The 23,342-nt window shown below is 43.5% G+C and overlaps 1 protein-coding gene across 5 annotated transcripts in view; it reads left to right on the forward strand.

Annotated features, from left to right (window-relative positions):
* Positions 1-14,084: 14,084 nt before the first annotated feature.
* The window catches only part of BRD1 (bromodomain containing 1), a 74,219-nt gene continuing 64,961 nt past the window's right edge, over positions 14,085-23,342 (forward strand). For 3 of the 5 annotated variants that reach the window (XR_472209.3, XR_001624608.2, XM_007502520.3), the window contains exons 1-2: positions 14,085-14,509; positions 17,513-18,893. Coding sequence is in view for 3 of the 5 variants with exons in the window: in XM_007502520.3 (XP_007502582.1) it covers positions 17,527-18,893 (1,367 nt within the window). In the remaining 2 variants the exon portion in view is untranslated. The remainder of the gene's footprint in view (positions 14,510-17,512; positions 18,894-23,342) is intronic. The other 2 variants (XM_001363036.4, XM_007502517.3) reach the window with 2 other exon arrangements.

Below are 23,342 nucleotides of genomic sequence, written 5' to 3' on the forward strand. Positions count from 1 at the left end.
CTAAGTGATAGAAGTTGTCACTTGCCCAGGGTCACACCATTAGGAAGTATTTGAAGTCAGGTTTGAACCCAGGACCTTCTGTCTCCAGGACTGACTACCAATCCGCTGAGCTACCTAGTTGCCCTTGGACAGGTTGTGGTATATGATAGTTATGGAATACTATTGTGCTATAAGAAATGACTAACAGGATAATTTCAGAAAAATCTGGAAAGACTTACATGAACTGATGCAAAGTGAAGTGAGCAGAACTAGAACACTGTATACATGGACAGCAATATTTCTTTTTTTTTTTTTAAATTTATTTGTTTAATTAATCAAGAATATTTTTCCATGGTTACATTCTTTCCCTCTTCTCCCCCCTCCTCCCTCCGGTAGCCAACAAGCAATTCCACTGGGTTTTATATTGTGAATTTTAAAATTACTCCACCCTAATTAGACATACTTTAGGTGAAGATAAAGTTGTAAACTACTGATTGAACAATGAAGGTACTTAACTCATACCTTTTTGTGAAGCTAAAATTTAAACTAAGTCTATTTTTAGATCTAATACAAAAAGGTGTTAAGTACCTACAAAGGTTAAATTAATCACAAAAAGGTCAAGTAACTCACAAAAGGTAAGCTTAACAAAGAAGTTTGAAGTACTCAAAAGATATAATCTAACTAGAGAAGGTGAGGACTAAAGAGTGGATAGTCCTGGAGAAAATCTAATCAAAGAAGGTGAGAACTAAAAAATAGGCAGTCCTGGAAAAAGCCTCTACTGTGATTGGTAAATGTGAAAATTGAGGCTAAAAAAAAATCAGTTCAGGCAATTCAGGAATTGAATTCAGTTTGGAGTGCAATTGAATTCGGAGTTCAGTTCAGGACTGGAACTCAGCCTGGAGGATCTCACTCAGACAGCTTCCTTGGAGATGGTCTCGTGCTGAGTGATAAGACTGACTCCCTTTCCCTTAGGTTCAGGGAGGCCACTTTGGCCTAGGCCTTTAACTACTGCCTGGCTCAGCCTGAGCCAGAGCAGTTTAAATAAATTCTCTCTCTCTCTCTCTCTCTCTCTCTCTCTCTCTCTCTCTCTCTCTCTCTCTCTCTCTCTCTCTCTCTCTCTCTCTCTCTTCCTTAATTCCTTTTCTCTATATTAATTAAAATCACCATAATTCCCAGCTGACTTGGGTATTTTATTATTTGGGAATTTTTCCTGGCAACCAATTATTTAGATTTTAAGTCACAAAGCTAAAATTATCCTTACAATATGTTTCATTGAGTAAGACCCATTTCCATATCATTAATATTTGTAATAGAGTAATCATTTAGAGTCCACATCCTCAATCATACCCCCATTGAACCATGTGATCAAGCAAATGTTTTTCTCCTGTGTTTCTGCTCCCACAGTTCTTTCTCTGGATGTGGATAGCTTCTTTCTCATAAGTCCCTCAGAATTGTCCTGGATCATTGTATTACTGCTAGTAGAGAAGTCCATTACATTCGATTGTGCCACAGCGTATCAGTCTCTGTACACAATGTTCTCCTGGTTCTGCTCCTCTCACTCTGCATCCATTCCTGGAGGTCATTCCAGTTTACACGGAATCCCTCCAGTTCATCATTCCTTTGAGCACAATAGTATTCCATCCCCAACAGATGCCACAATTTGTTTAGCCGTTCCCCAACTGATGACAGCAATATTTCTTGATGAACAACTGCTAATGATCTAGTTATTCTTAGCCACACAATGATCCAAGACAATCCCAGAGATTCATGATGAAAAATTCTATCTGTCCTTGGATAAAGAACTGATGGAGTCTGAATTAAAACATACTATATTTAATTTCCTTTCTTCTTTTTTAAATTTGAGATCTCTTCCACAAAATTACTAATATGGAAAAATGTTTTTACATGATTGCACTTAAAATCTATATCAGATGACTTAGGGAGGAGGAAGGGTACAGAGGGAGTGAGGGAGGAAGGATAAGAAGATGGGAGAGAATTTGGAACTCAAATCTTGAAAAAAAATGAATGTTAAAAAGTGTTTTTTTATACGTAATAGGAGAAAAAATAAAATATTTTTAAAAAAAGACTAAGCTTCAGTCTCACTTAATGCAAGAAGTCTTTCCTTTCTAAACACTTCCCAGTGTCTTCCCTCTGAAATGACCTATATCTGCCTCTTTTGTGTCTTTTGCATATCTATAGTTATTTACAAATCATTTCTCTTTTGCCTGTGGTCTCCCTGAAGTCAGGGACAGTGTTTTGACTTTTCTTTACATTCCCTGTGCTAAGTATGGTGCCTAGGACACAGAGATTAAGAAATACTTGTAGAAGAGGTGATATTAACTACTCCATTGCATAATCCCATAACTTTGACTTAAGAACTCTCATCAATGCACTGTCTGATGATGAATCCTGAGTATCATCCATGTGGCCGCCTGACAATCTTTGGGCAGAGAAGGGGGTAGACTTAGAGACATTTTCAGACTTGGCCAAAATGTAGGTTTGTTTTGCTTGATTGGGTTTATATATTTATGGGAGGTTTTATTTTTGTTAAATGGACGTGAGGTTTTGGGGGCAGCTAGGTGGCTCAGGGGATTGAAAGTCAGGCCCAAAGGTGGGAGATCCTAGGTTCAAATCTGGAATCAGACACTTCCTAGCTGTGTGACTCTGGGCAAGTCACTTAACCCCCATTGCATAGTTCTTACCACTCTTCTGCCTTAGGACTAATATATAGTATTGATTCTAAGATGGAAGGCAAGGGTTTAAAAACAATATGGGTGTGGGGTGGAAGATGGTCATAATAATGCTGCTTAAAAAAAGGAAAAGAAAGCAAAGAAGGTAGCTTGATCTAATGGAAAGATCTTGGACCTGGATTTAGAAAGTCTGAGTTCAAATCTTGGCTTGTTATTAACTCTGACCCTTACTCAAGTTTATTAAATACTTTTATTTATTTGACTGGATAGATGTCTGTATCGTTAGAGAAAGACAATGGCTAGAGAAAGAGGAGAGAGAACTGAGTTTAACTCTTATTATATGAATAAATAAAAAGACGATTCTTGACTTTGGAAGCTAACCAGAAAAGCTGAATGGTGACACTGTGCTTTGGAAGTGAAGTCAAAAATAGGAGCAATGCAATGGCTACAGAAGTCGATGGCTTGATTTTTCTCACAGCTAAAATTTTGCAAATAATTATTGGTCTGTCCTATTACTTGTTATCCTATTAAGAATTGAATAACTAAGCATTGATATTTATTTAAGTCTTAAGGAAAGACAGAAGAGAAAAAGAGAAAGAGAGAGAACTGCTTATGGGAAAATCAAGTTTTTAAAGTTTATATTGTTTAATTATTAAATATTATTTCTCTTATCAAATATTATTTCACAAACTTGAGAAACCTCTTTTCTCAAACCCATAATCTCCCATAAACTCCTTCTAGTTAAGGGCAGTTTAAAACCGACAGTTAAACTGTAACTGTTCAAGGTTCCAAAGTCTCCTAAAGTTACAGTAATAGTTTCTGTAGTCTTCGTGGGAGAGGTTATTGAAGTTGGGATTGCACATACAGAGAAAAGACAAAGCAGTTGTGAGGGAGGGAATCCCCAGGGAATTAACAGCTGGGGAGATGAAAATGGGTCTCCAGGAAGAGAAGGCTCTTGCTTGGTCTAAAGGGTCTGTAAAGCCGAGGTGAGACGGGAAAGTGGGCATTCTAGAAACGTTGGGCAAAGGAATAAAGGAGAATAAATATAGCACCTGTACGATGAAGTATAATTAACAAGGTAGAAGGAGATAGGAGATTCTGACTATGAGTCCTAGAAAGGGAATGAATGGAGAGTCCATTTTAGCTGTGGAAACTGTGAAAATGGAAAAGTCAGGTAGTGAGCAATTTAGAGGGGGTCTCAGAAAGTCATTTCAAAGAGGGAAAGAGCATTTGGACATATCAGCTCATTGGTATAGGGAACTCTCAGATGAGGAAACTCCTTCCAGTTCAGGTCAGCACCTTCCAATGATGTCAGAGGCAGAACTTGAACTGGTCTACTGTCTTCTTGATTCTAAGACAAACTCCCTATGCACTGTCTGTATGGTCCTATTGTTAATTTTTTCCTTTAAAAAAAACACAAAACATTTTTCTTTTATTTTTTGCTTTTAAAAAAAAGTTTTTATTTAATTAGATGATTTATAATAATTTTCCATGGTTACAAGACTCATGTTCTTTCACTTCCCTCCCTTTATTCTTTTCCCATATCTGATGTGCAATTCCACTGAGTTTAATATGTATCACTGATCAAGACCTATTTCCATGTTATTATTTGCACTAGGGTGATTCTTTAGAGCCTACATCCCCAATCATATCCCCTCGAACCATGTATTCTAGCAGTTGTTTTTCTACTGTGTTTCTACTCCCACAGTTCTTTCTCTGAATGTTGATAGTGTTCTTTCTCATAAGTCCCTCAGAATTGTCCTGTATCATTGCACTGCTGCTAGTAGAGAAGTCCATTACATTCGATTGTGCCACAGTGTATCTGTCTCTGTGTACAATGTTCTCCTGGTTCTACTCCTTTCACTCTGCATCCATTCCTGGAGGTTGTCCCAGTTTAAATGGAATTCCTCCAGTTCATTATTCCTTTGAGCACAATAGTATTCCATCACCAACAGATACCACAAATTGCTCAACCATTCCTCAATCGAAGGGCATCCCCTCATTTTCCTGTTTTTTGCCACCACAAAGAGCACAGCTATGAATATTCTTGTACAAGTCTGTTTCCTTATCTCTGGGGTACAAACCCAGCAGTGCTATGGCTGGATCAAAGGGCAGACAGTCTTTTAGTGCCCTTTGGGTATAGTTCCAAAGTGCCTTCCAGAATGGCTGGATCAATTCACAACTTTACCAGCAATGCATTAATGTCTCAATTTTGCCACAATCCCTCCAACATTCATTATTTTCCTTTGCTGTCATGTTAGCCAATCTGCTAGGTGTGAGGTGATGCCTCAGAGTTGTTTTGATTTGCATCTCTCTGATTATAAGAGATTTAGAACACTTCTTCATGTGCTTATTAATAGTTTTGATTTCTTTGTCTGAGAATTGCCTATTCATGTCCCTTGCCCATTTATCAATTGGAGAATGGCTTGATTTTTGTGTTCAATTGATTTAGCTCTTTGCAAATTTGAGTAATTAGACTTTTGTCAGAGGTTTTTGTTCTGAAGATTGTTTCCCAATTTGTTGCTTCCCTTATAATTTTGATTGCATTGGGATTTTTTGGACAAAAACATTTTTATTTAATGTAATCAAAATTATTTATTTTACATTTTGTGATTTTTTTCTAACTCTTGCCTGGTCTTAAAATCTTTCCTTTCCCAAAGATCTGACATGTATACTATTCTGTGTTCATCTAATTTACTTATAGTTTCCTTCTTTATATTCAAGCCATTCACCAATTCTGAGTTTATCTTGGTGAAGGGTGTGAGATGTTGATCTAGACCTAATCTCTCCCATACTGTTTTCTAATTTTCTCAGAAGTTTTTGTCAAATAGTGGATCTTTGTTCCCAAAGCTGGGATCATTGGGTTTATCATAGGCTGTCTTGCTGAGGTTACTTACTCTAAGTCTATTCCACTGATCTAAGTCTATTCCACTGATTTCAAAGCCACATGAGGGTACATCAATAGATGATAATGCACAAAGACAATTGTCATTCTCGGTAACCAAGAGAGTACCACTATACTATTCCACTGATCCTCCTTTCTGTCTCTTAGCCAGTACCATATTGTTTTGATGACCACTGCTTTATAGTACATTTTAAGATCTGGTACTGCAAGGCCTCCTTCTTTTGCATTTTTTTTCCCATTATTTCCCTGGGTATTCTTGATCTTTTGTTTTTCCAAATAAACTTTGTTATTTTTTTTTTAATTCAGTAAAAATTTTTTTTTGGTAGTTTGATGGGTATGGCACTAAATAAGTAAATTAGTTTGGTTATTATTGTCATTTTTATTATGTTGGCTCATCCCACCCATGAGCAATCAATGTTTTTCCAATTGTTTAGATCTAGTTTTAATTGTGTAGAGAGTGTTTTGTAGTGTTCATATAGTTCCTGTGTTTGTCTTGGCAGATAGATTCCTATTTTATATTGTCTAGGGTGATTTTAAAGGGAATTTCTCTTTCTAACTCTTGCTGCTGGGATGAGTTGGAAATATATTGAAATGCTGATGATTTGTGTGGGTTTATTTTGTATCCTGCAACTTTGCTAAAGTTGTTGATTATTTCCACTAGCTTTTTGGTGGATTCTCTCTAGGATTCTTTTAAGTAGACCATCATATCATCTGCAAAGAGTGATAGCTTGGCCTCCTCATTGCCAATTTTAATACCTTCAATTTCTTTTTCTTCTCTAATTGCCACAGCTAGTGTTTCTAATACAATGTTAAATAATAGAGGTGATAATGGGCATCCTTGTTTCACTCCTGATCTTATTGGGAATGCTTCTAGTTTATCCCCATTGCAGATGATGTTTGCTGATGGTTTTAGATATATGCTGTTTATTATTTTTAGGAAAGGCCCTTCTATTCCTATACTTTCTAGTGTTTTCAATAGGAATGGGTATTGTATTTTGTCAAAGACTTTTTTCTGCGTCTATTGAGATAATCATGTGAGTTTTGTAGGTTTGTTTGTTGATATGGTCAATTATGTGGATGGTTTTCCTGATATTGAACCATCCTTGCATTCCTGGTATAAATCCCACCTGATCATAATGAATAACCCTTGTGATGACTTGCTGGAGTCTTTTTGCTAGTATTCTATTTAAGATTTTTGCATCTATGTTCATTAAGGAGATTGGTCTGTAATTTTCTTTCTCTGTTTTTGATCTATTTTTTTGCTCTTATATTACTAAATTTCTCCATGTATTGCTCCTTCTCCCTGCTCTCAATCAACCCCTAAAGCAAAGAATTCTTAAAAAAACATTTTTTTAGGGGGCAGCTGGGTGGCTCTGGGGATTGAGAGCTAGGCCCAGAGAGTTTTCTAAGACCAGATTTGGGTTCAAATCTGGTCTCAGACAACTTCCTTGCTGTGTGACCTTGGGTAATCATTTGATCCCCATTGCCTAGCCCTTATCACTCTTCTGCCTTAGAACCAATACACAGTATACACAACTCTGAGGTATCATCTTACAGCCAGCAGATTGGCCAACATGACAGCAAAGGAAAGTAATGAATGCTGGAGGGGATGTGGCAAAGTCGGACATTAATGCATTGCTGGTGGAGTTGTGAATGGATCCAACCATTCTGGAGGGCAATTTGGAACTATGCCCAAAGGGTGATAAAAGACTGTGTGCCCTTTGATCCAGCCATAGCACTGCTGGGTTTGTACCCCAAAGAGATAATAAGGAAAAAGACTTGTACAAGAATATTCACAGCTGCACTCTTTGTGGTGGTCAAAAGTTGGAAAATGAGGGGATGCCCTTCAATTGGAGAATGGCTGAACAAATTGTGGTATCTTTTGGTGATGGAATACTATTGTGCTCAAAGGAATAATAAAGTGGAGGAATTCCATGGAGACTGGAACAACCTCCAGGAAGTGATGCAGAATGAGAGGAGCAGAACCAGGAGAACATTGTACACAGAGACCGATACATTGTGGTACAATCAAACGTAATGGGCTTCTCCATTAATGGCTTTATAATGTCCCTGAACAATCTGCAGGGATGTATGAGAAAAAAAAAACTATCCTCAAGCAGAGGAAAAACTGAGGGAGTAAAAACACTGAGGAAAAGCAACTGCTTTGCTTGACTACAGAGGTTGAGGGGAAATGATCGAGGAGAGACTCTAAATGAACACTCTAATGCAAATACCAACAACAAGGAAATGGGTTCAGAGCAAGGACACATGTGATACCCAGAGGAATCGTGCGTCGGTTGGGGGGGTGGCAGGGGGGGAGGAAAAGAAAATGATCTTTGTTTCCAATGAATAATGTATGAAAATTACCAAATAAAATAATGTTTTAAAAACTAATATATATATATATATATATATTCTAAGATAGAAGGTACGGATTTAAAAAATATTTTTAAAATCCTCATAACCTAATTTTTCTATTGATAGAATTTATTCACAAGGGTCTCAATCCCTTCTTCCTCTTTCCACACGATAGAAGGTACTATCCAGAGTAGACAAGTATGTATATATATATATATATATATATATATATATATATATATATATATAAAATTATGTTTTTCATCACCAAAACATTTTAGTAATCCAAAAAAGTTCCACAGCTCTAGGCCCTCTATCCTTGCAGAGGAGTTGGGCAAAGTGTCTTCTTATATCTCTTTTTTGGAGTCATGTTCATTATAAGCCATGTTCCCTTGAATTATTTGTTCCTATTTACATTGTTGTGGTTTTTGAATATATTCTTTCCCTAACTCAACTTATTTCACTCTACATCACTTCACATAAATCTTTCCATGCTTTTCTGAATATATCATATGTCTTTTTTGTAGCAGAGGAATATTCCATTGTATTCCTGTACCATGATTTGTCTAGCCATTCTCCCAATGATGACCTTAAAATAACTGGCAGAGATACATCAAGGACATGGATCTTCTTGCTCCTAATGTGGGGTGAGCTTGGGAAAGGGGACAGGAAGATAAGGTCAAAGGAAGAAAAAAGTCAGAAAAAATTTTTAACTATATGTCTTGATAAGGTAGATCAGAGCTTTACAACTTTCAGAGTGCTTTCTAGGATTAAAAAAAAAATGTAATTAATATGCTTAGACCAGTATTTCTTATTTTTAGTCCATTCTCAGAAATTTTTTCATTAAGACTAAATATCTTCCTCAAATAATAATGCACAACTAATTTCAGTTTAGTGAGATCTGTATGGAGTCTCTCTTTTTTTTGGTGGCAGAAGTATGGAGCTTGGTATCTCTCTCTCTCTCTCTCTCTCTCTCTCTCTCTCTCTCTCAGAGATGTTGGGTTTGACTATCGGTGTGGCTCGTGGCAGTGTTTTGGTGTTGGCTGGGTCTTCCCTGAGCTCTCTCAGACCTTTTTTTCCCTTTACCATTCCTAAAACACTATCCTCCTAGGAGGCCCCTCATCTCAACTGGAAGGGCTCTGAACTCCCCTTGGCTCAGGCTAGGCCGGAGAAATCCTATACCCTTTTCTCTCTCTCTTCTTAATACCTTCCCTCTATATTAATTAAACCACCATAAAATTCCCAAGCTGACTTGAGTATTTTTATTGGGATTGAATTAAATCCCTGGTGACCATAGTATATTAGTAAAAAAATCCCTAAATTTACCCCTTACAGGATATAACATGGGGCAGGTAGGTGGCACAGTAGTGTAAGAATTAAATAATAGTTCTACCCAGATATATATTTTATAAAGTTTATTGGAAATGGTAGACAACCATTCCTATAAGTAACCTGACCATGTGGTGCCTAGCCTGCCAGTCTCTTTCCTCTTTCCTCCCCTCACCTGCCTCCTCTGTTCTCTTCTCCCATCTCCCCCATTCTCTCCTGATTCTCCAGCTCAGAAGCCCCAAACCTTGACCTTTATTGACGCACAGTAAGTAGAAGGATGCAAAACTGTGATATGTCAGGAATGTTTGATAGACGTGTAAAGCTCCTCAGGAGGGGGTGGGGATAAACGTCCTTGACACAGTAGATAGAGTTCTGAGTTCAAATTTGATCTCATACACTTACTAGCTGCATGACTCTAGCCAAGTCACTTAAATCTGATTGCCTCAGTCTCTCCATCTTTAATATGAGCTTGAGAAGGAAATGGCAAACCACTTCAGTATCTCTGCCAAGAAAACCCCAAATGGGATCATGAAGAGTTGGATATGATTGAAGAGAATTACTAACAATATGGACATAACATCTTGGAATGGGCATAGGCAATGAAATTTAACACTTTGGTTTTTGAGGTGAAGAAACTGTGACTTGGGAGTTTCACCCAATTCATAATTATAAATTAATGGTAGACACAAGAATAGAATGTACCTCGGGGCCTCTGACACCTCATTCTAAGATATTTATCATTATAACATTTCAAAGATTCACAGAGGACCTGTGTTGGAATTGACCTTGGCAAAAACAACTCCCTACAACTTACCTGGCATGTGGGCCTTTAACTTTTGCTTGAAGACTTCAAATGAGGGAGAGCTCCATTTTTTCGTAGTGATTTGGAAGTTGTTCCTTACATCGTCTACGTTTAATGCAACTTTCCCCCGTTGTTCCCATTTCTGTCCTTTGGGGCCAGCAGAACAAGTCCAATACATTTTCCACATGACAGTCTTGCAAATCATCTCTCCTGTTCTACCTCAGGCTTCTCTTCTACAGGCTCGAAGGTTCTGTTTCCTTACATGAGCTTAAGGCAGTTGGTCAGGTCATCCTAGTTGTCCTATGGATACTCTCTTGCTTATCAATTAGTGGCATTTATTTATTTTTTATTTTTAAAATTTTTATTTGGTCAATTTCAAACATTATTCCATGGTTACAAAAATCATATTCTATTGCTCCTTCCCCTCCCCTCCCCTTCCTGTAGCTGATGCACAATTCCACTGGGTATTGCGTGTCCTTGATCAGAACCCTTTTCCACATTGTTGGTGTTTGCATTAGGATGTTCATTTAGAGTTTATATCCCCAACCACATGCCCGCAACCCATGTATTCAAGCAGTTGTTTTTCTTCTGTGTTTCTGCTCCCACAGTGTTTCCTCTGAATGTGGATAGTGTTCTTTCTCATAGATCCCTCCAGGTTGTTCAGGAACACGGCATTGTAGAGGCATTTAGAATTGAGCATGGTGCCCCAGGTTTGGTTAACTCCAGGATGCTGGTTTAAAGGCAGAAGAATGATAAGGGCTAGGGGCTTGGAGTTGTGGTGACTTGCTCCCAGGATCACACAGATAGGAAGAATCTGAGGCCAAATTTGAGATTTATTCTTAATGAGATTTGTCCTTAAATTTGTATCATTTTGATTTCTAATACTGCTCTTTACCATTGCATTTTTCAAATCCTTTCTTCATTCCTTTGTCCTGACAGACCTAGGAATGTACCTTACATTCTTCAGAGCATCCTCTAAAATTGGGATAATTAAGATAGAGAATCTTTGATTCATCTTTTCCAGGAAACAAATCTTGCTCCAACCAAGTATATTAGCGAGTGTGGGACATGTCCATGTCCTTGATTTCCCCATTAGGTTGAAGGATGGAAGTCAAACCTAACTGGACATAATTTGATATCTCCATCTAAATCAGGAAGGATATTGTAATTCTGTGATCAGACATGTGACCCCACCCATCATCATTAGAGAATTAGAGAGGGACTGGAAAATATTAGCCCACCTTCTCATTAGGCATTTACCAATTAGAGATGTTTTGGGCTGTCTAAGGGTGGGCTGAATAATGAACTTTCGAAATTGTATTTAAATGATCAAGACTCTGAATGAATCATCTTTGATCTAACAGAGAGATCATGGACCAGTTAATTTATTGGCTATTGCTAGCCTAATCAATAAAGTGAATTGTCTTACCCAGAACTCAGTCTCTTGGAATTTATATTTAACACAGAACATAGTGGACACAATAGTAATAAATGCTTATTGATTGACTATAGTTTACAGAATCTATTCTCTTCCTTTTTTTGGCAACAAACCTTTTGACTTTCCTAGTGCTGCTGCACCTCTCCCATTCTCCAGTCTTTCTGTTTTAAATTGATTAAAAATTACTTAAGATACCCAGCTGTGTGAACCTGGGCAAGTCACTTGACCCCCATTGCCTAGCCCTTACCACTCTTCTGCCTTGGAGCCAATACACAGTAAGGGTTTTTAAAAAATACTTAAGATAAATTTTTATTGATATATTTTTTACATAGTTTGAATTTCTCTGCAACCTTCCCCTCCCAGAGGAGGAGAGAAAGCAGGAGAAGCATTTTAAAGAAAAAAGAGAAAGAAAAAATCAGGAAAAAGATCTGTATATTAGACAAAATCGGTCATCTGCATTGTTTCACACTCTTGCATGCTCTCCACAATTATTGAATTATGCTCTCCACAATTTTGTTCCACTAACAAAAATGGTTCAACAAGTAATGAAAAAAGTATTTGTTAGACCATTCCAGCCCTAGGCTGGGGGTGAAATGTAGGGGATTAAACTACAAAAAGGAAGACTGGTCTTGTCCTTAAGGAGTTTACATTCTACTAAGGGAAGACAGTATTGAGTTAGAGTGGTGGCAGGAGGAGGATTTTTTTCCTGATGTTGAATGAAGCCAAGGAACAATTGATTGGTTGGTCCTTCCAAGGAATATTTGTGTTGACTTGATTACGTGTTCCAAAGACAGAGATGAAAAGTGGAGTGGGGGACATCAAAGCAGGGTAATTGGCAACACTGAATGAAGATGGCAGGAGGGTAGTATGGGAGTTCTGGGTCTAGGTCACATGGTGAATTCTCACCAACTCACCAACATTTCTTAAAAACAGTTCTTGCTGCTTGAGGCTCTCACTGTCTCCTTTTGCTGATTTTCTCCTAACCATTTTTTAATTCCTTATTTCCAGGCCAAAGGTCACTCTTTGTCTAGGAAAATAGAAGTTAAAGCAAAAGATTTCCTAGTCTTTGTGCAATTTCATGTATTAGTAACAAAGAACTTTTTTTGACCTTGGAGAAAGATCACTTGAAAAAGTGACAAAAAGATCTGGACACATTGGGTATTTAGTGAGGGTTTTTTTGGGGGGGGGCAGAGGGGGAGAGATTAGTAATTGTTTATATCTTTTCTGTAGAAAAATGATTCTAGCATAAGCATTCTTATTATGTACTGTTAATATTTCTTTGTTCTGTTTATCCCATCAAACTGGGACTTCCCTAGAGAGCCATGTCTTCCTCATCAGCCCTGGAGGGATCACCCAAAGAGAGGAGCCAAGTTTTTTTCTCATTAGATTATGACTCTCAAGGGCAGGGGTTATGTTCTCCTATCACATTGGGACTCTCCAAAAGCAGGGCTATCATATTCCTCAATTTGTGGTCACTGAGGGAGTAGTGATGAACTCCCTATGGGAGGGCAAGATGTGGTCTCCACCATCAGACTACAGGACCAGGTTTCTCCTCTCAGATGACAGCAATTTGAGAGCAGGTTTGTTCCCAGTAAGTCCCATACTCCCGGAGCAGGTGCCATTCCCCACTCCCCATGGCTTTCCTTTCCCCAACTTGTGTCCCCATCTCCCTTTACTCTGAAGCCTTGGTGGCCCATTGATGCCCTCCTTTAACTAGGGCAACCTGTCGCCCCTGCTACAAACAGGACTGCATGTTTTCTGTCTTCCAGAAAAAGCTTTCTGGACGGCTTTCCTCATGGCCCTCCTGCCCCCCGGGTTTCTGACGACCTGGGCCAGTGCAAGGGCCTCTTCCTGGTGCTCATCCTGGCCTTGACCCCTGCGGGTCTCAGATACTGGCTGCAGGGCTGCCAGGTCGGATGCTCCCCAGGTCCTTCCCGCTGCTACTTGGGGGTTTTCTGCCTTGAACCATGTATCCCGTCGCTGCTGCTGCTGCTGCGCGCCCCCTCCCTTCTCCTGTCCGTGTCCCACATGCCCATCTCATCTGGGAAGCTCCACGAGCAGATTCCAGGGCAAGGGTCTTTGGCCTTGGTCAGTGTCCAGGGTTTGGCATCCAGGCTTTCTCTGCCTCCAACCCTCCTGGGCTAATCAAGGCCGCGCAGTCCCTCTTGGAATGGAGGCGCCCGGGGTTTCAGTGGGCGGGAGGCGTGGGGGGCTTCGAGTCTTCTACAAGCCCAGGCGAAGGGCAGCGCGGCGCATGCGCGCTGAGTATCTAGGGAGGCGGAGGGGTGTGATGGTATGTTTGTGTGTGTGTTCCTTCATGCTTTCGGGGAGGGTTGGTCTGGATCAGACGGCGGGGGGCGCGCTCGGGGCGGGGAAACGCACGGGGAAGCTTCATAAGCTCTCCGGCTCCCCCGGCCTTCTCGGCAGCGACTCCCGGCAGCCCCTGCGCGAGGGGCGGGGCGGGGCGAGGCAGCGTCGGCGCAATGTGAGGGGCGCGCGGGGGAGGGGTGACGGCGGGTGCGTCGGGGCGTGCCCGGGCGTGGCGGCATCACGCAGCGCGGCCGGGCGGAGCGCCGCCGCATTGTTTGTTTCACGGGGGGGAGCGAGCGAGGAGCGAGCGAGCGAGCGGAGGAGGAGCGCCGCGGAGCAGGGAGCGAGGAGCGAGGAGCGAGCAGCGAGCGGACAGCGGACAGGAGCCGAGCGGAGCGAGCGAGCGAGTGAGCGCCGGAGCCGAGCCTAGCCGAGTCCGCTGCCCCCGCCGCCCCGGCTCTGGCCCTGGAGAGCGGCGCCCCGCAGCGCGGCCGGCCCGGCCCGGGCCCCCCCACGAGCCGGGGCCTCGCGTGAGGAGCCGCCCCGCCGCCCCGCCGCCTTCGCTGGGCCAGGCCCGCCGCGCAGGCCCCGGCTCCGGCCCCGGCCCGGCCCCGCCCGGGCCCCGCGCGTCCCCGAGGCCGCCGCGGCCGTTGGCGCCCCCAGCGCCGCCCCCGGAGCCGTCCGAGCCCCGGAGCCAGGTGGGTGAAGGCCGGGGGGAGGTCCGGGAGGGGCGGCCGGGGCGGCGGCGGCGGCGGCGCCATGTTTGCGGCCGCAGCTTTGTCCGCTCGGCCCGGGCGGCGCGGGCAGCGCGGCGGGAGGCCGGGCCAGGCCGCTGGCCCCGATGTCTGTCCGTCAGCCTGCCTGTCGCCGCGGCCCCGAGCCTTATTCATCGCGGAGGAGCCTGCGGGCATTAGCGGCGGATCCCGGGTGTAGTAGGGGGTGGGGGCGGCTCCGGGTCAGAGGCTGCGGCCATGGCTTTGACCCCTGTGCCAGGCCAGGAGAGGAGGGGGCTGCCGCGCCCGCTGCTTCCCGGTTCCTCCGACAGCCTCGCTTAACGTCCTGGCAGCCTTCGCTTTACCAAATGCAGGGGCAAACCATGGGAAAGGGGGGCCCTCCGGATGGGCACAACAACCAGGGCTGAGGGGCCCAAGTTGGGCCCGTCTCGAAAGCCCTGGGGCTGACCAGGAAGTGAAGCGCCTAGAAAAGTTGTTGGCCCCGAGACTGCAGAGAGATGCTTTCTTACAGTATTGCTGAGAACCCTCATTGCCTAATTGACTCGAGGAAAGTCGCAGAGCTAGGACAAGGACGATTCTGCACTTTGGGGTTCACATTTGGAATACTTTGGTTCATAAATCATTATTTCCAAATCACTCTGCCTCACTGTTGTAAAATGGGGCCTTGTGAGCTTTGTTGGTTCTGGCTAAATAAGTGGTTCAGCCAAAAAAACCCAAGTCTTGGGGGACAGGTCAATAATTGGAAATTCAGCGAAGCATCTTTATTTAAAAGGAAAACCACAGCCTTTTAACTATGTACTCCTGTTTCCTTGTTGGCAAGTGTCCATTGAAAATGGTAGCACAGCCATCACCACTCTGTCATGGACTTGGAATAGTCCTACAACTTGCTTGTTGAAATGTTGGTGCTGCCATGCCTGTCACTAAAATGATGTCATTCTTCAGGTTGGACCGGACCTAGAGTTAGCTACCTGATCTCCTGCCCTGACAGGTTGTTGGGGGGGGGATCCCTGGCACTGATAGCCTGATGCAAAATACTCCTTTTTGGGAGGTGACCCAGGTAGGAAGAGATGGAGGCAGGCATGTGTGTCCCTTTGTAAGACTCAGGATATCTAGTGTCGGTTGTATCAGAGGAATTTAGAGTTGATTGTTGGTCATTAGACTGACCTGACAGTGATGCTTTGAAGCAAGGTTTACTGAAGTCACCTCAAAGCTTGGCTCCTTGTGGTTACTGGGTTTGTTACTGGGAGGCAAGGAGGTGTTAAATCCATGGATTGGGTTTTCTGAGTACAAAAGCTTGTTATTTGTGACCAAATCCTGCCCTGATTTCATATCTTGCAAAGAGATGCTTAGCAGTTTCCTGGTGTCAATCCTATGTCTTTTTTAAAGCTTGTAAGGAAATGAAAAACTATCAAACAAACAAAAACCCAGAAGAAATCATTTAGCCCAAGGGGTGTGATGCTACAGCAGAGAAAGGATGTGCAGGGGAGAGTGTCCTTGCTGTTAATGGTCAGGCACAAATCCCAAACCTAGCAGATGATTATTCTTTTAGGGTATATGAAGTCCTGGAAAGGAAGACTAATTCCTGTCGTAGAGACTGACAGTGTTGAATCTGTCATGGAAAAGAGGGAGTCTATTTAAACTTTGTTCTCCATCTTTTCTGGGTTGGTTTACCCTGATGCCCTGCCTGCTCTTTCCTTTCTCCTCTAAGCAACTTGGGGAAACTTTTCACACAGTGGTTGTCAGTGTGGCTCCTCTTCTCTGGGACTTTTCACAATAATCTTTCTGACTGGGCTTTGGTTGACTTAACCATAAGCCACAGGGGTGGGGAAAGAAGGAAAAGATGAACTGGAGTAGGAGGGGACTCTTGGTTAAGTTAATAAGTTAATTTGCTCAGACCTCAAACAAAACTGATTGGTGCAGGTCCTCACTGTTGCTTCCTTGTTGGTGCAACTGGAAAAGCACTTGGCCAAGGACAGTCATTAGTTGTGATTATGATGATAACATGGGCTGCACGAACTAGATCCTACTTCCCCCCAAGATGGCTTTCTGTCTCTCTGTCATGTCATTCGCCACCATGGAATCAGATTTTGAGTTGGAAAGGGGGATCCCTTCTACAGATCAGTCCTTTAAAACACAAAGTCAAATCAAGCAAGGCTTTCCTGTTGTGTACCTTGTTATCTGAGGATGACTGATTGACAATGAATTTTGCATAGTCTTTTAGAAAACATGAAATACTTTTATTATGATCTTGATAGTCAATGGACAAAAATATTTACACATGAAAAAGACATAAAACATTGATTTATGTATAGCTTTAAAAATTGTTTTCATGTAGGACATTATTGTCTGGATACCCTTTTGAACTTTCTTGTAAACTTATTCTCTCTTTTTTGACATTTTTATGACTCTCTTCCCCTTTTTGTTAGAAACCCTTTATCTTCATTTGATTATATTCCTGTTTCAAGTAAGACTATCCTTCATTATCACCTCTTCCTAGTACCTCCTGTTTTGCCTCATCCTCAGCAACTCAGAAATCTCATTTCTTCTGTGGAGAAGAGAGCAATGGGTCCTGGGAGTAATTTGAGACTTAATCTTCTGAGCTGAATGAATTTGCAAAACCTTAGCTTCTTAGGAATGGTTAGGAATAAGCATTTAAATATAGTATCCACCATATGCCAGGCATACAACCAGGCAAGGTTGGTGCCATTGTCATTATTCCCCTTTTCCATTTGAGGAGGCTGAGGCAGACAGATTTTGTGATTTGCCCACCCAGCCCAGTAAGCATTTGAGGCAAGATTTGAACTCACAAGTCCTGACTTCAGGCCTGTGCTATTGGCTGCCTCTCAGCTGTCTTAGGACGTGGTTTGCGTGTGTGTCTTGTTTTGATTTAGCTGGGTTGACTCTTGGATTTTTTGCAAACATTTTGTCACAGGAAAGCCTTACCTTGAACTTTGCTTGTAATTTCAGGTAATCATTGCCAAATGAGGAGGAAAGGACGATGTCATCGAGTATCTTCGACCAGGCCCTCTTCTTCCCCATGCAGTATTAAGCACTCCCCTACTAGAGAGACCCTGACATATGCACAAGCTCAGAGAATGGTTGAGATAGAGATTGAAGGCCGCCTTCATAGGATCAGTATTTTTGACCCTTTGGAGATCATCTTAGAAGATGACCTCACAGCTCAGGAGCTGAGCGAATGTAACAGCAATAAAGAAAACAGTGAGAGGCCCCCGGTCTGTCTGCGAACTAAGCGGCATAAGAACAACAAGGTGAAGAAGAAGAATGATGCTCTCCCCGGCGCCCACGGTGCCCCAGCCGCCGCCAGCCCCCTTCCTGAGCCCCGCGTGCGGATCGTTGAATACAGCCCGCCCTCGGCACCGAGGCGGCCGCCAGTCTACTACAAGTTTATTGAGAAGTCAGCTGAAGAGCTCGACCATGAGGTGGAGTATGACATGGACGAGGAAGATTACGCCTGGCTAGAGATCATGAACGAGAGGCGGAAAGCTGATGGTGTTTCGGTGGTATCCCAGAACATGTTCGAGTTCCTCATGGACCGCTTTGAGAAGGAGTCCTACTGCGAGAACCAGAAGCAGGGCGACCCCCAGTCTCTGATCGACGAGGACGCCGTGTGCTGCATTTGCATGGATGGGGAGTGCCAGAACAGCAATGTCATTCTGTTCTGTGACCTGTGCAACTTAGCTGTTCACCAGGAGTGTTACGGGGTGCCCTACATCCCCGAGGGCCAGTGGCTCTGCCGACACTGCCTGCAGTCCCGCGCCCGGCCCGTCGACTGTGTGCTGTGCCCCAACAAGGGGGGGGCCTTCAAAAAGACGGACGATGACCGCTGGGGCCACGTGGTCTGTGCCTTGTGGATTCCGGAGGTGGGATTTGCCAACACGGTTTTCATTGAACCCATTGATGGAGTGCGGAACATCCCCCCGGCCCGGTGGAAACTCACATGCTACCTCTGTAAGCAGAAGGGGGTCGGTGCCTGTATCCAGTGCCACAAAGCCAATTGCTACACAGCATTCCATGTGACATGTGCCCAGAAGGCTGGCCTCTATATGAAAATGGAGCCTGTGAAGGAGGTGACAGGCAGTGGCACCACCTTCTCTGTCAAAAAGACTGCTTACTGTGATGCGCACACTCCTCCGGGCTGCATCCGCAGGCCTCTCAATATTTATGGGGACGTTGAGATGAAAAATGGGGTTTGCCGGAAGGAGGGAGCTGTCAAAACTGTCAGGTCAACGTCCAAAGTTAGGAAGAAAACAAAAAAGGCTAAGAAAACTTTGGCTGAGCCCTGTACAGTTATGCCCACAGTGTCCGCTCCTTATATTCCCCCTCAGAGGTAAGCAAGCTTAAGGAATGGCACAGGAGCAGATCTTTACCGGGGAAATGTGAAAGTGGATGGGGGTAGGATCTTTGCTCATTCAGCACAAGCCAGATGCAGAAGAGGGCTCTTCCTCACTCCTGGGCTTGTGCACTTGCTTGTGGAGCTCTTTATGGGGACCTAATAGTCTGCCAAAGAAGGGTCCCCACATTTATTCTAGCACAAAGTAGATGCAACAGTCAAAGGTCTCCCAGCTTACCCAGGATTCTTCTTTTCTTTCTGGTAGTGTTTAATGCAACCAAGTTCTGTTAGAGCAAAATAATATGTTTAGGTTCCTGGGAGATCCTAAAGTCATAGATTTAGACCTGGAAGGGAGGTTGGAGGGTGTCAGAAAAGTAGACGGACTCAGAGAGCTTGAGTGACTTTTCTCAGACTCAGGTAGTTACTGGCAGAAGCTGGATTCAAAACCACGTCTCTAATGCCAAATCAGGCTCTTCTGATGTCATTGGTGTCATTGTTCTAGTGGGAGCTGCTGCAGACACATGTGCAAATTGGGACCATGTGATTGCTAGGCTGTTTCCTGATGTTCGGTCTCTGCAGCACATTTGATGTAATAATTAAATATCTCATGCGCCCATTTAATTAATGTGACTGACATTAATTAGTGCCTAACCCCCCCCCCCCCTTTTGGATCCTATGCCTTCCTTTTTGTTTCCAGTTTTGCCTTTTATTCTAAGGTAAGTGACGTGAAAAGGAAGGGAAGGGTCCAGGTAGATTCTTCTGTAAAGGTTACCCAGCACTGCACGGACTGTTAAACAAGTCACACATTCCCAAGACTTGAGGTTTTCCTGACTCTTTAGAATAATTAAGTAATAAAGCCCAGCAGAATGTAGCTTTGATCACTTTTTGTTGCTCTCTTTTAATGGCAGTCATATTTTTGGGGAAAATTGGCTGAGTAGACACTAACTTTGAGAATTCACTAAATTTTTTTTTAATACCCTTTTATCCAGATAGACATTTGGGGTTAAATGACTTGCCCAGGGTCACACAACTAGGAAGTATCTAGGGCTACAGTTGAACCCAAGACCTCTCATCTCTAGACCTGGCTCTCTATCCATTGAGCCACCTAACTTCCCCTCTGTGTGTGTGTTAAAAAAATTTTTTTTAACCCTTACCTTCTGTCTTGGTATCAGTTCTGTGTTTTCCTCATCTGTAACATGGGAATAATAGTCACACCTCCTGAGATACCCTATTATGTGTGTGTGAGATAGTCTCTAAATTAATCTAAGCTCTTTAAATGTCTTAGAATTGCACACGCCCAATGTATTAAACTGCTTTGTGGCTTCTCAGATTGCTTTTAGCTGTAAGGATTTTTAAGAGTAAAACATGGAGACAATTGAAAGATTTGAAATGAGGAAAAGAAAGACTAAAATACCAGGTCTCAGAGAGGTTACAGTCTAGTAGTAGGGGAAGCCACATGGAAATATCAAAGAACATGCAAGATACAGACACACATAAATACAGTATACTGAAAATAGTCTGAAAGGGGAAGGCATTTGTATCTGGGGGAATGACAACAACCAGGAAAAGCATGGCCAAGGTGAGGTTTGAGCTGAGACTAAAGGCAGGGAGAAGACTGGAGAGCATCCCTGGCAGGCATGAGGAGCTGGAGATGGTGAGGAAGTGCCCTTGGTTTTATGTAGCTGCTTCATGTGTTAGGAGACTTGAAAAGAAGGAGGAAGGTATTTGTTTGGGCTTGAGGGGAGGAGAGAGGAGATAACTAGGTGTTGCCATGGTCAGACACAGAGAAATCATCGTGGCCCCTGAATGTGAGATGGTTTGGAGCCAGAGAATTTGACTCAGAAGCCACTTCCACTTCGAAGTCTGTTGCTGGAGTCCAGTGAGGAGGGGGCCATAGGCATGGAGAGAAGGGCTTGGGGACATGTGGATTGGGCGTGTGGCTGGGGGAAGATTACACTGAAATTGTGAACTCCAAGGAAGATTAGATTAGGGAAAGTTAGGGAGGAGAGAGAGTTTGGAGGAAAAGTTCATGCACCCTGTTTTAGGGACATCCAGTTTGAGATGTACAAGGGACATCGTGCTTGGGCAATTGCAGTTTAGAAGAGACCAGGATGGGAATCATCTGCCTGGAGATAATGACAGAGTGAGATAGAGAAAAGAAAGAGGTCTCAGCTTTGGGCGATACTGTGGTTCAAGCATGTGACTGGAGGCTTGGGGCAACGGTCAGACAATGGCAAGCCCTAGACAGTATTGTCATGAAAACTTAGACTCTAGGAAAAGGAGGAGGTGATAGATGAGGAATTAAGAGATGGCTGGTTACTTTCTCAGAACTAGCCTGATGGCTCAGGGTATAGAAGAAAACCTAGATGGCTTTCTCCAGGAATTGAGCTGAGAAGGGGAGGAGAGATGGAAATGATAATAGCTATCACTACAGTGCACTTTGAGTTTGGCACACCTGTGGTTTGCATCTCATCTGAGTCTCCTGGTAACTATGAGACAAGGGCTTTTATAATCTCATTTTACAAATAAACTGAGGCAGACGGTGGGGAAGGGACTTGGCCAGGGTCACCCAGTGAGGACATTTCTATGGCTGGATTCCAGACCCCACCCACTCCTCTGTCTAAAGATAAAGGGTATTACACGCAGTGATGGTTGTGGTATCAAATGAAGGGTTTTTAAGGACAAGGGAGAGAGAGACATGGGCATGGAGCCAATAGATGAGGCGTGACTGAAGGATTTATACCTCCCACCTGATAGGGAGGGGAATCTCCTTGGCAGGGGGAATAGGGCCACTTATTTCTGAGATTGGAGTGAAGAGAATGGTAGATGAGGATGAGGATGAGGAGGGGAGAGAAAGAGCTCCCTGTGTTTGGGAAGTGAGGTCACTGCGTTCCTAAGAGGGAAGGTTGAGGAGGGTGTGGAGGAGAGGAGGTTTGGAATGAAGTGGGGCAGAAGAAATCCTTGGGTTTACTGCTTTCTGGGAGGACATCAGATTGTGGAGGCCCAGAAGTCTTCATTCTGTCACTTTCTCCAGTTCTGCTCTACACCAGTTGGAGAAGGGATGGAGTCTGTGGCTGTGAGTTCCAGAGAACATAGATCCTCGTTGGGAATAGTGGTTCTTGGGTAAAGGTGATTGAGGGAGAGTCTCGAAGGGCTGTAGGAGATGGAGTGTACTTTCTCTGTATTGTAGAAAGCTGGGGTCAGAGAATGAAAAGCCAGAGAGAAAGAGGGCCAGGATGAGAGGTTTGCCAGGTTGGGTGCAGGCATTCCAGAGGGCACAATCCCTTGACTGGTAGATCTTGAGTTGGACATGAAGGGGGGAGGCTTGAGGGAGAGCCTACTCCAGAACAGCTCCTGGGGTTCAGGATCACTGGGATGTGGTCTGCATGCTAGCAAGCCTAGACTAAGTATCAGTGATTGGAGAGGGGGGGTGCCGAGGAAGGCCTGAGATGTGGCAATGTGAAGTCCTCTGTCTGGTGGATGGAGACCTGCTGCAGGTAGGCCAGACAGAGGGATGAGAGCTTGGATAAAAGGCCAGGGCACCTTGCTTGTCCTGCAGAGGGTCTTGGGGGCCCCAGATGGAGGAGGTATCCTCCACAGAGCAGTCCAGCAGCAAAGATCCTGGACCCCCTTATTTGATAAATGAACAACCTGAGGCCTAGAGCTGGGAATTGGCTGGCTTACGATCAGATTTAGCAAAGGAGGCTGGAGGCTTTGGTTCGTTCTTGAGGTCTGTGTTGGTCTGGAAGATAGCAAAGATTTTCTGTGTAATCCTAGGATCCTTTTGGAAGAGGAGGGGGTGAAGGAGGAGGGACTTAATGGGATGCAGTCCCTAGAGTCCAATATCTGAAGTACTCTTCTGGAGAGGAAGGATTAGGTGGAGTTCATTTCCTCTTGAAGGGCAGAATCTGGATGAAAGTAGCAGGGAGGCAAGTTTTACCTTGTATAAAGAAACGAATCATGTGGGCGTCCATAAATGGAATGCATTGATTTTGTAGGGGGTGAATTCCCGGTTACTGGAGTGATTTTAACAGAGGCAGTTTGACCTCTTGTCAGAGATGTCATAGACAGAGGATTCCTAATTCAAGTAGGGCTCAAAGTCTTAGATGACTTCAGAGACCTTCCTGTTTTAATTAGCCAATAGGTAATAAATGTTTGGGCATGTCAGTGGATAGGAAGAGGGGCCAGAGATGCCCTTGCCCTTGAGAAGCAAAGGCAACATAGCACTGCATATAAGCAAGCAGTAGTCAGGACAATAGGAAATAGCAGACAATGAGGGGCTCCGTTATTAAGGGAGGTTGGGGAAAAAACTTCCTGTAGAGGGTGGCATCTCAGTAGTCAGAGAAGCTGGAAAGTGAAGAGGGAAAGGATTTCAGGCTTGAGAAATGAAAACACTGGTAGAGAGCCAGGCCTGGAGTTGGGAGGACCTCGGTTCAAATTTGGCCT

This window comes from Monodelphis domestica, chromosome 5 (genome assembly GCF_027887165.1).
Source record: "Monodelphis domestica isolate mMonDom1 chromosome 5, mMonDom1.pri, whole genome shotgun sequence".
In the NCBI taxonomy this organism is placed as follows: domain Eukaryota; kingdom Metazoa; phylum Chordata; class Mammalia; order Didelphimorphia; family Didelphidae; genus Monodelphis; species Monodelphis domestica.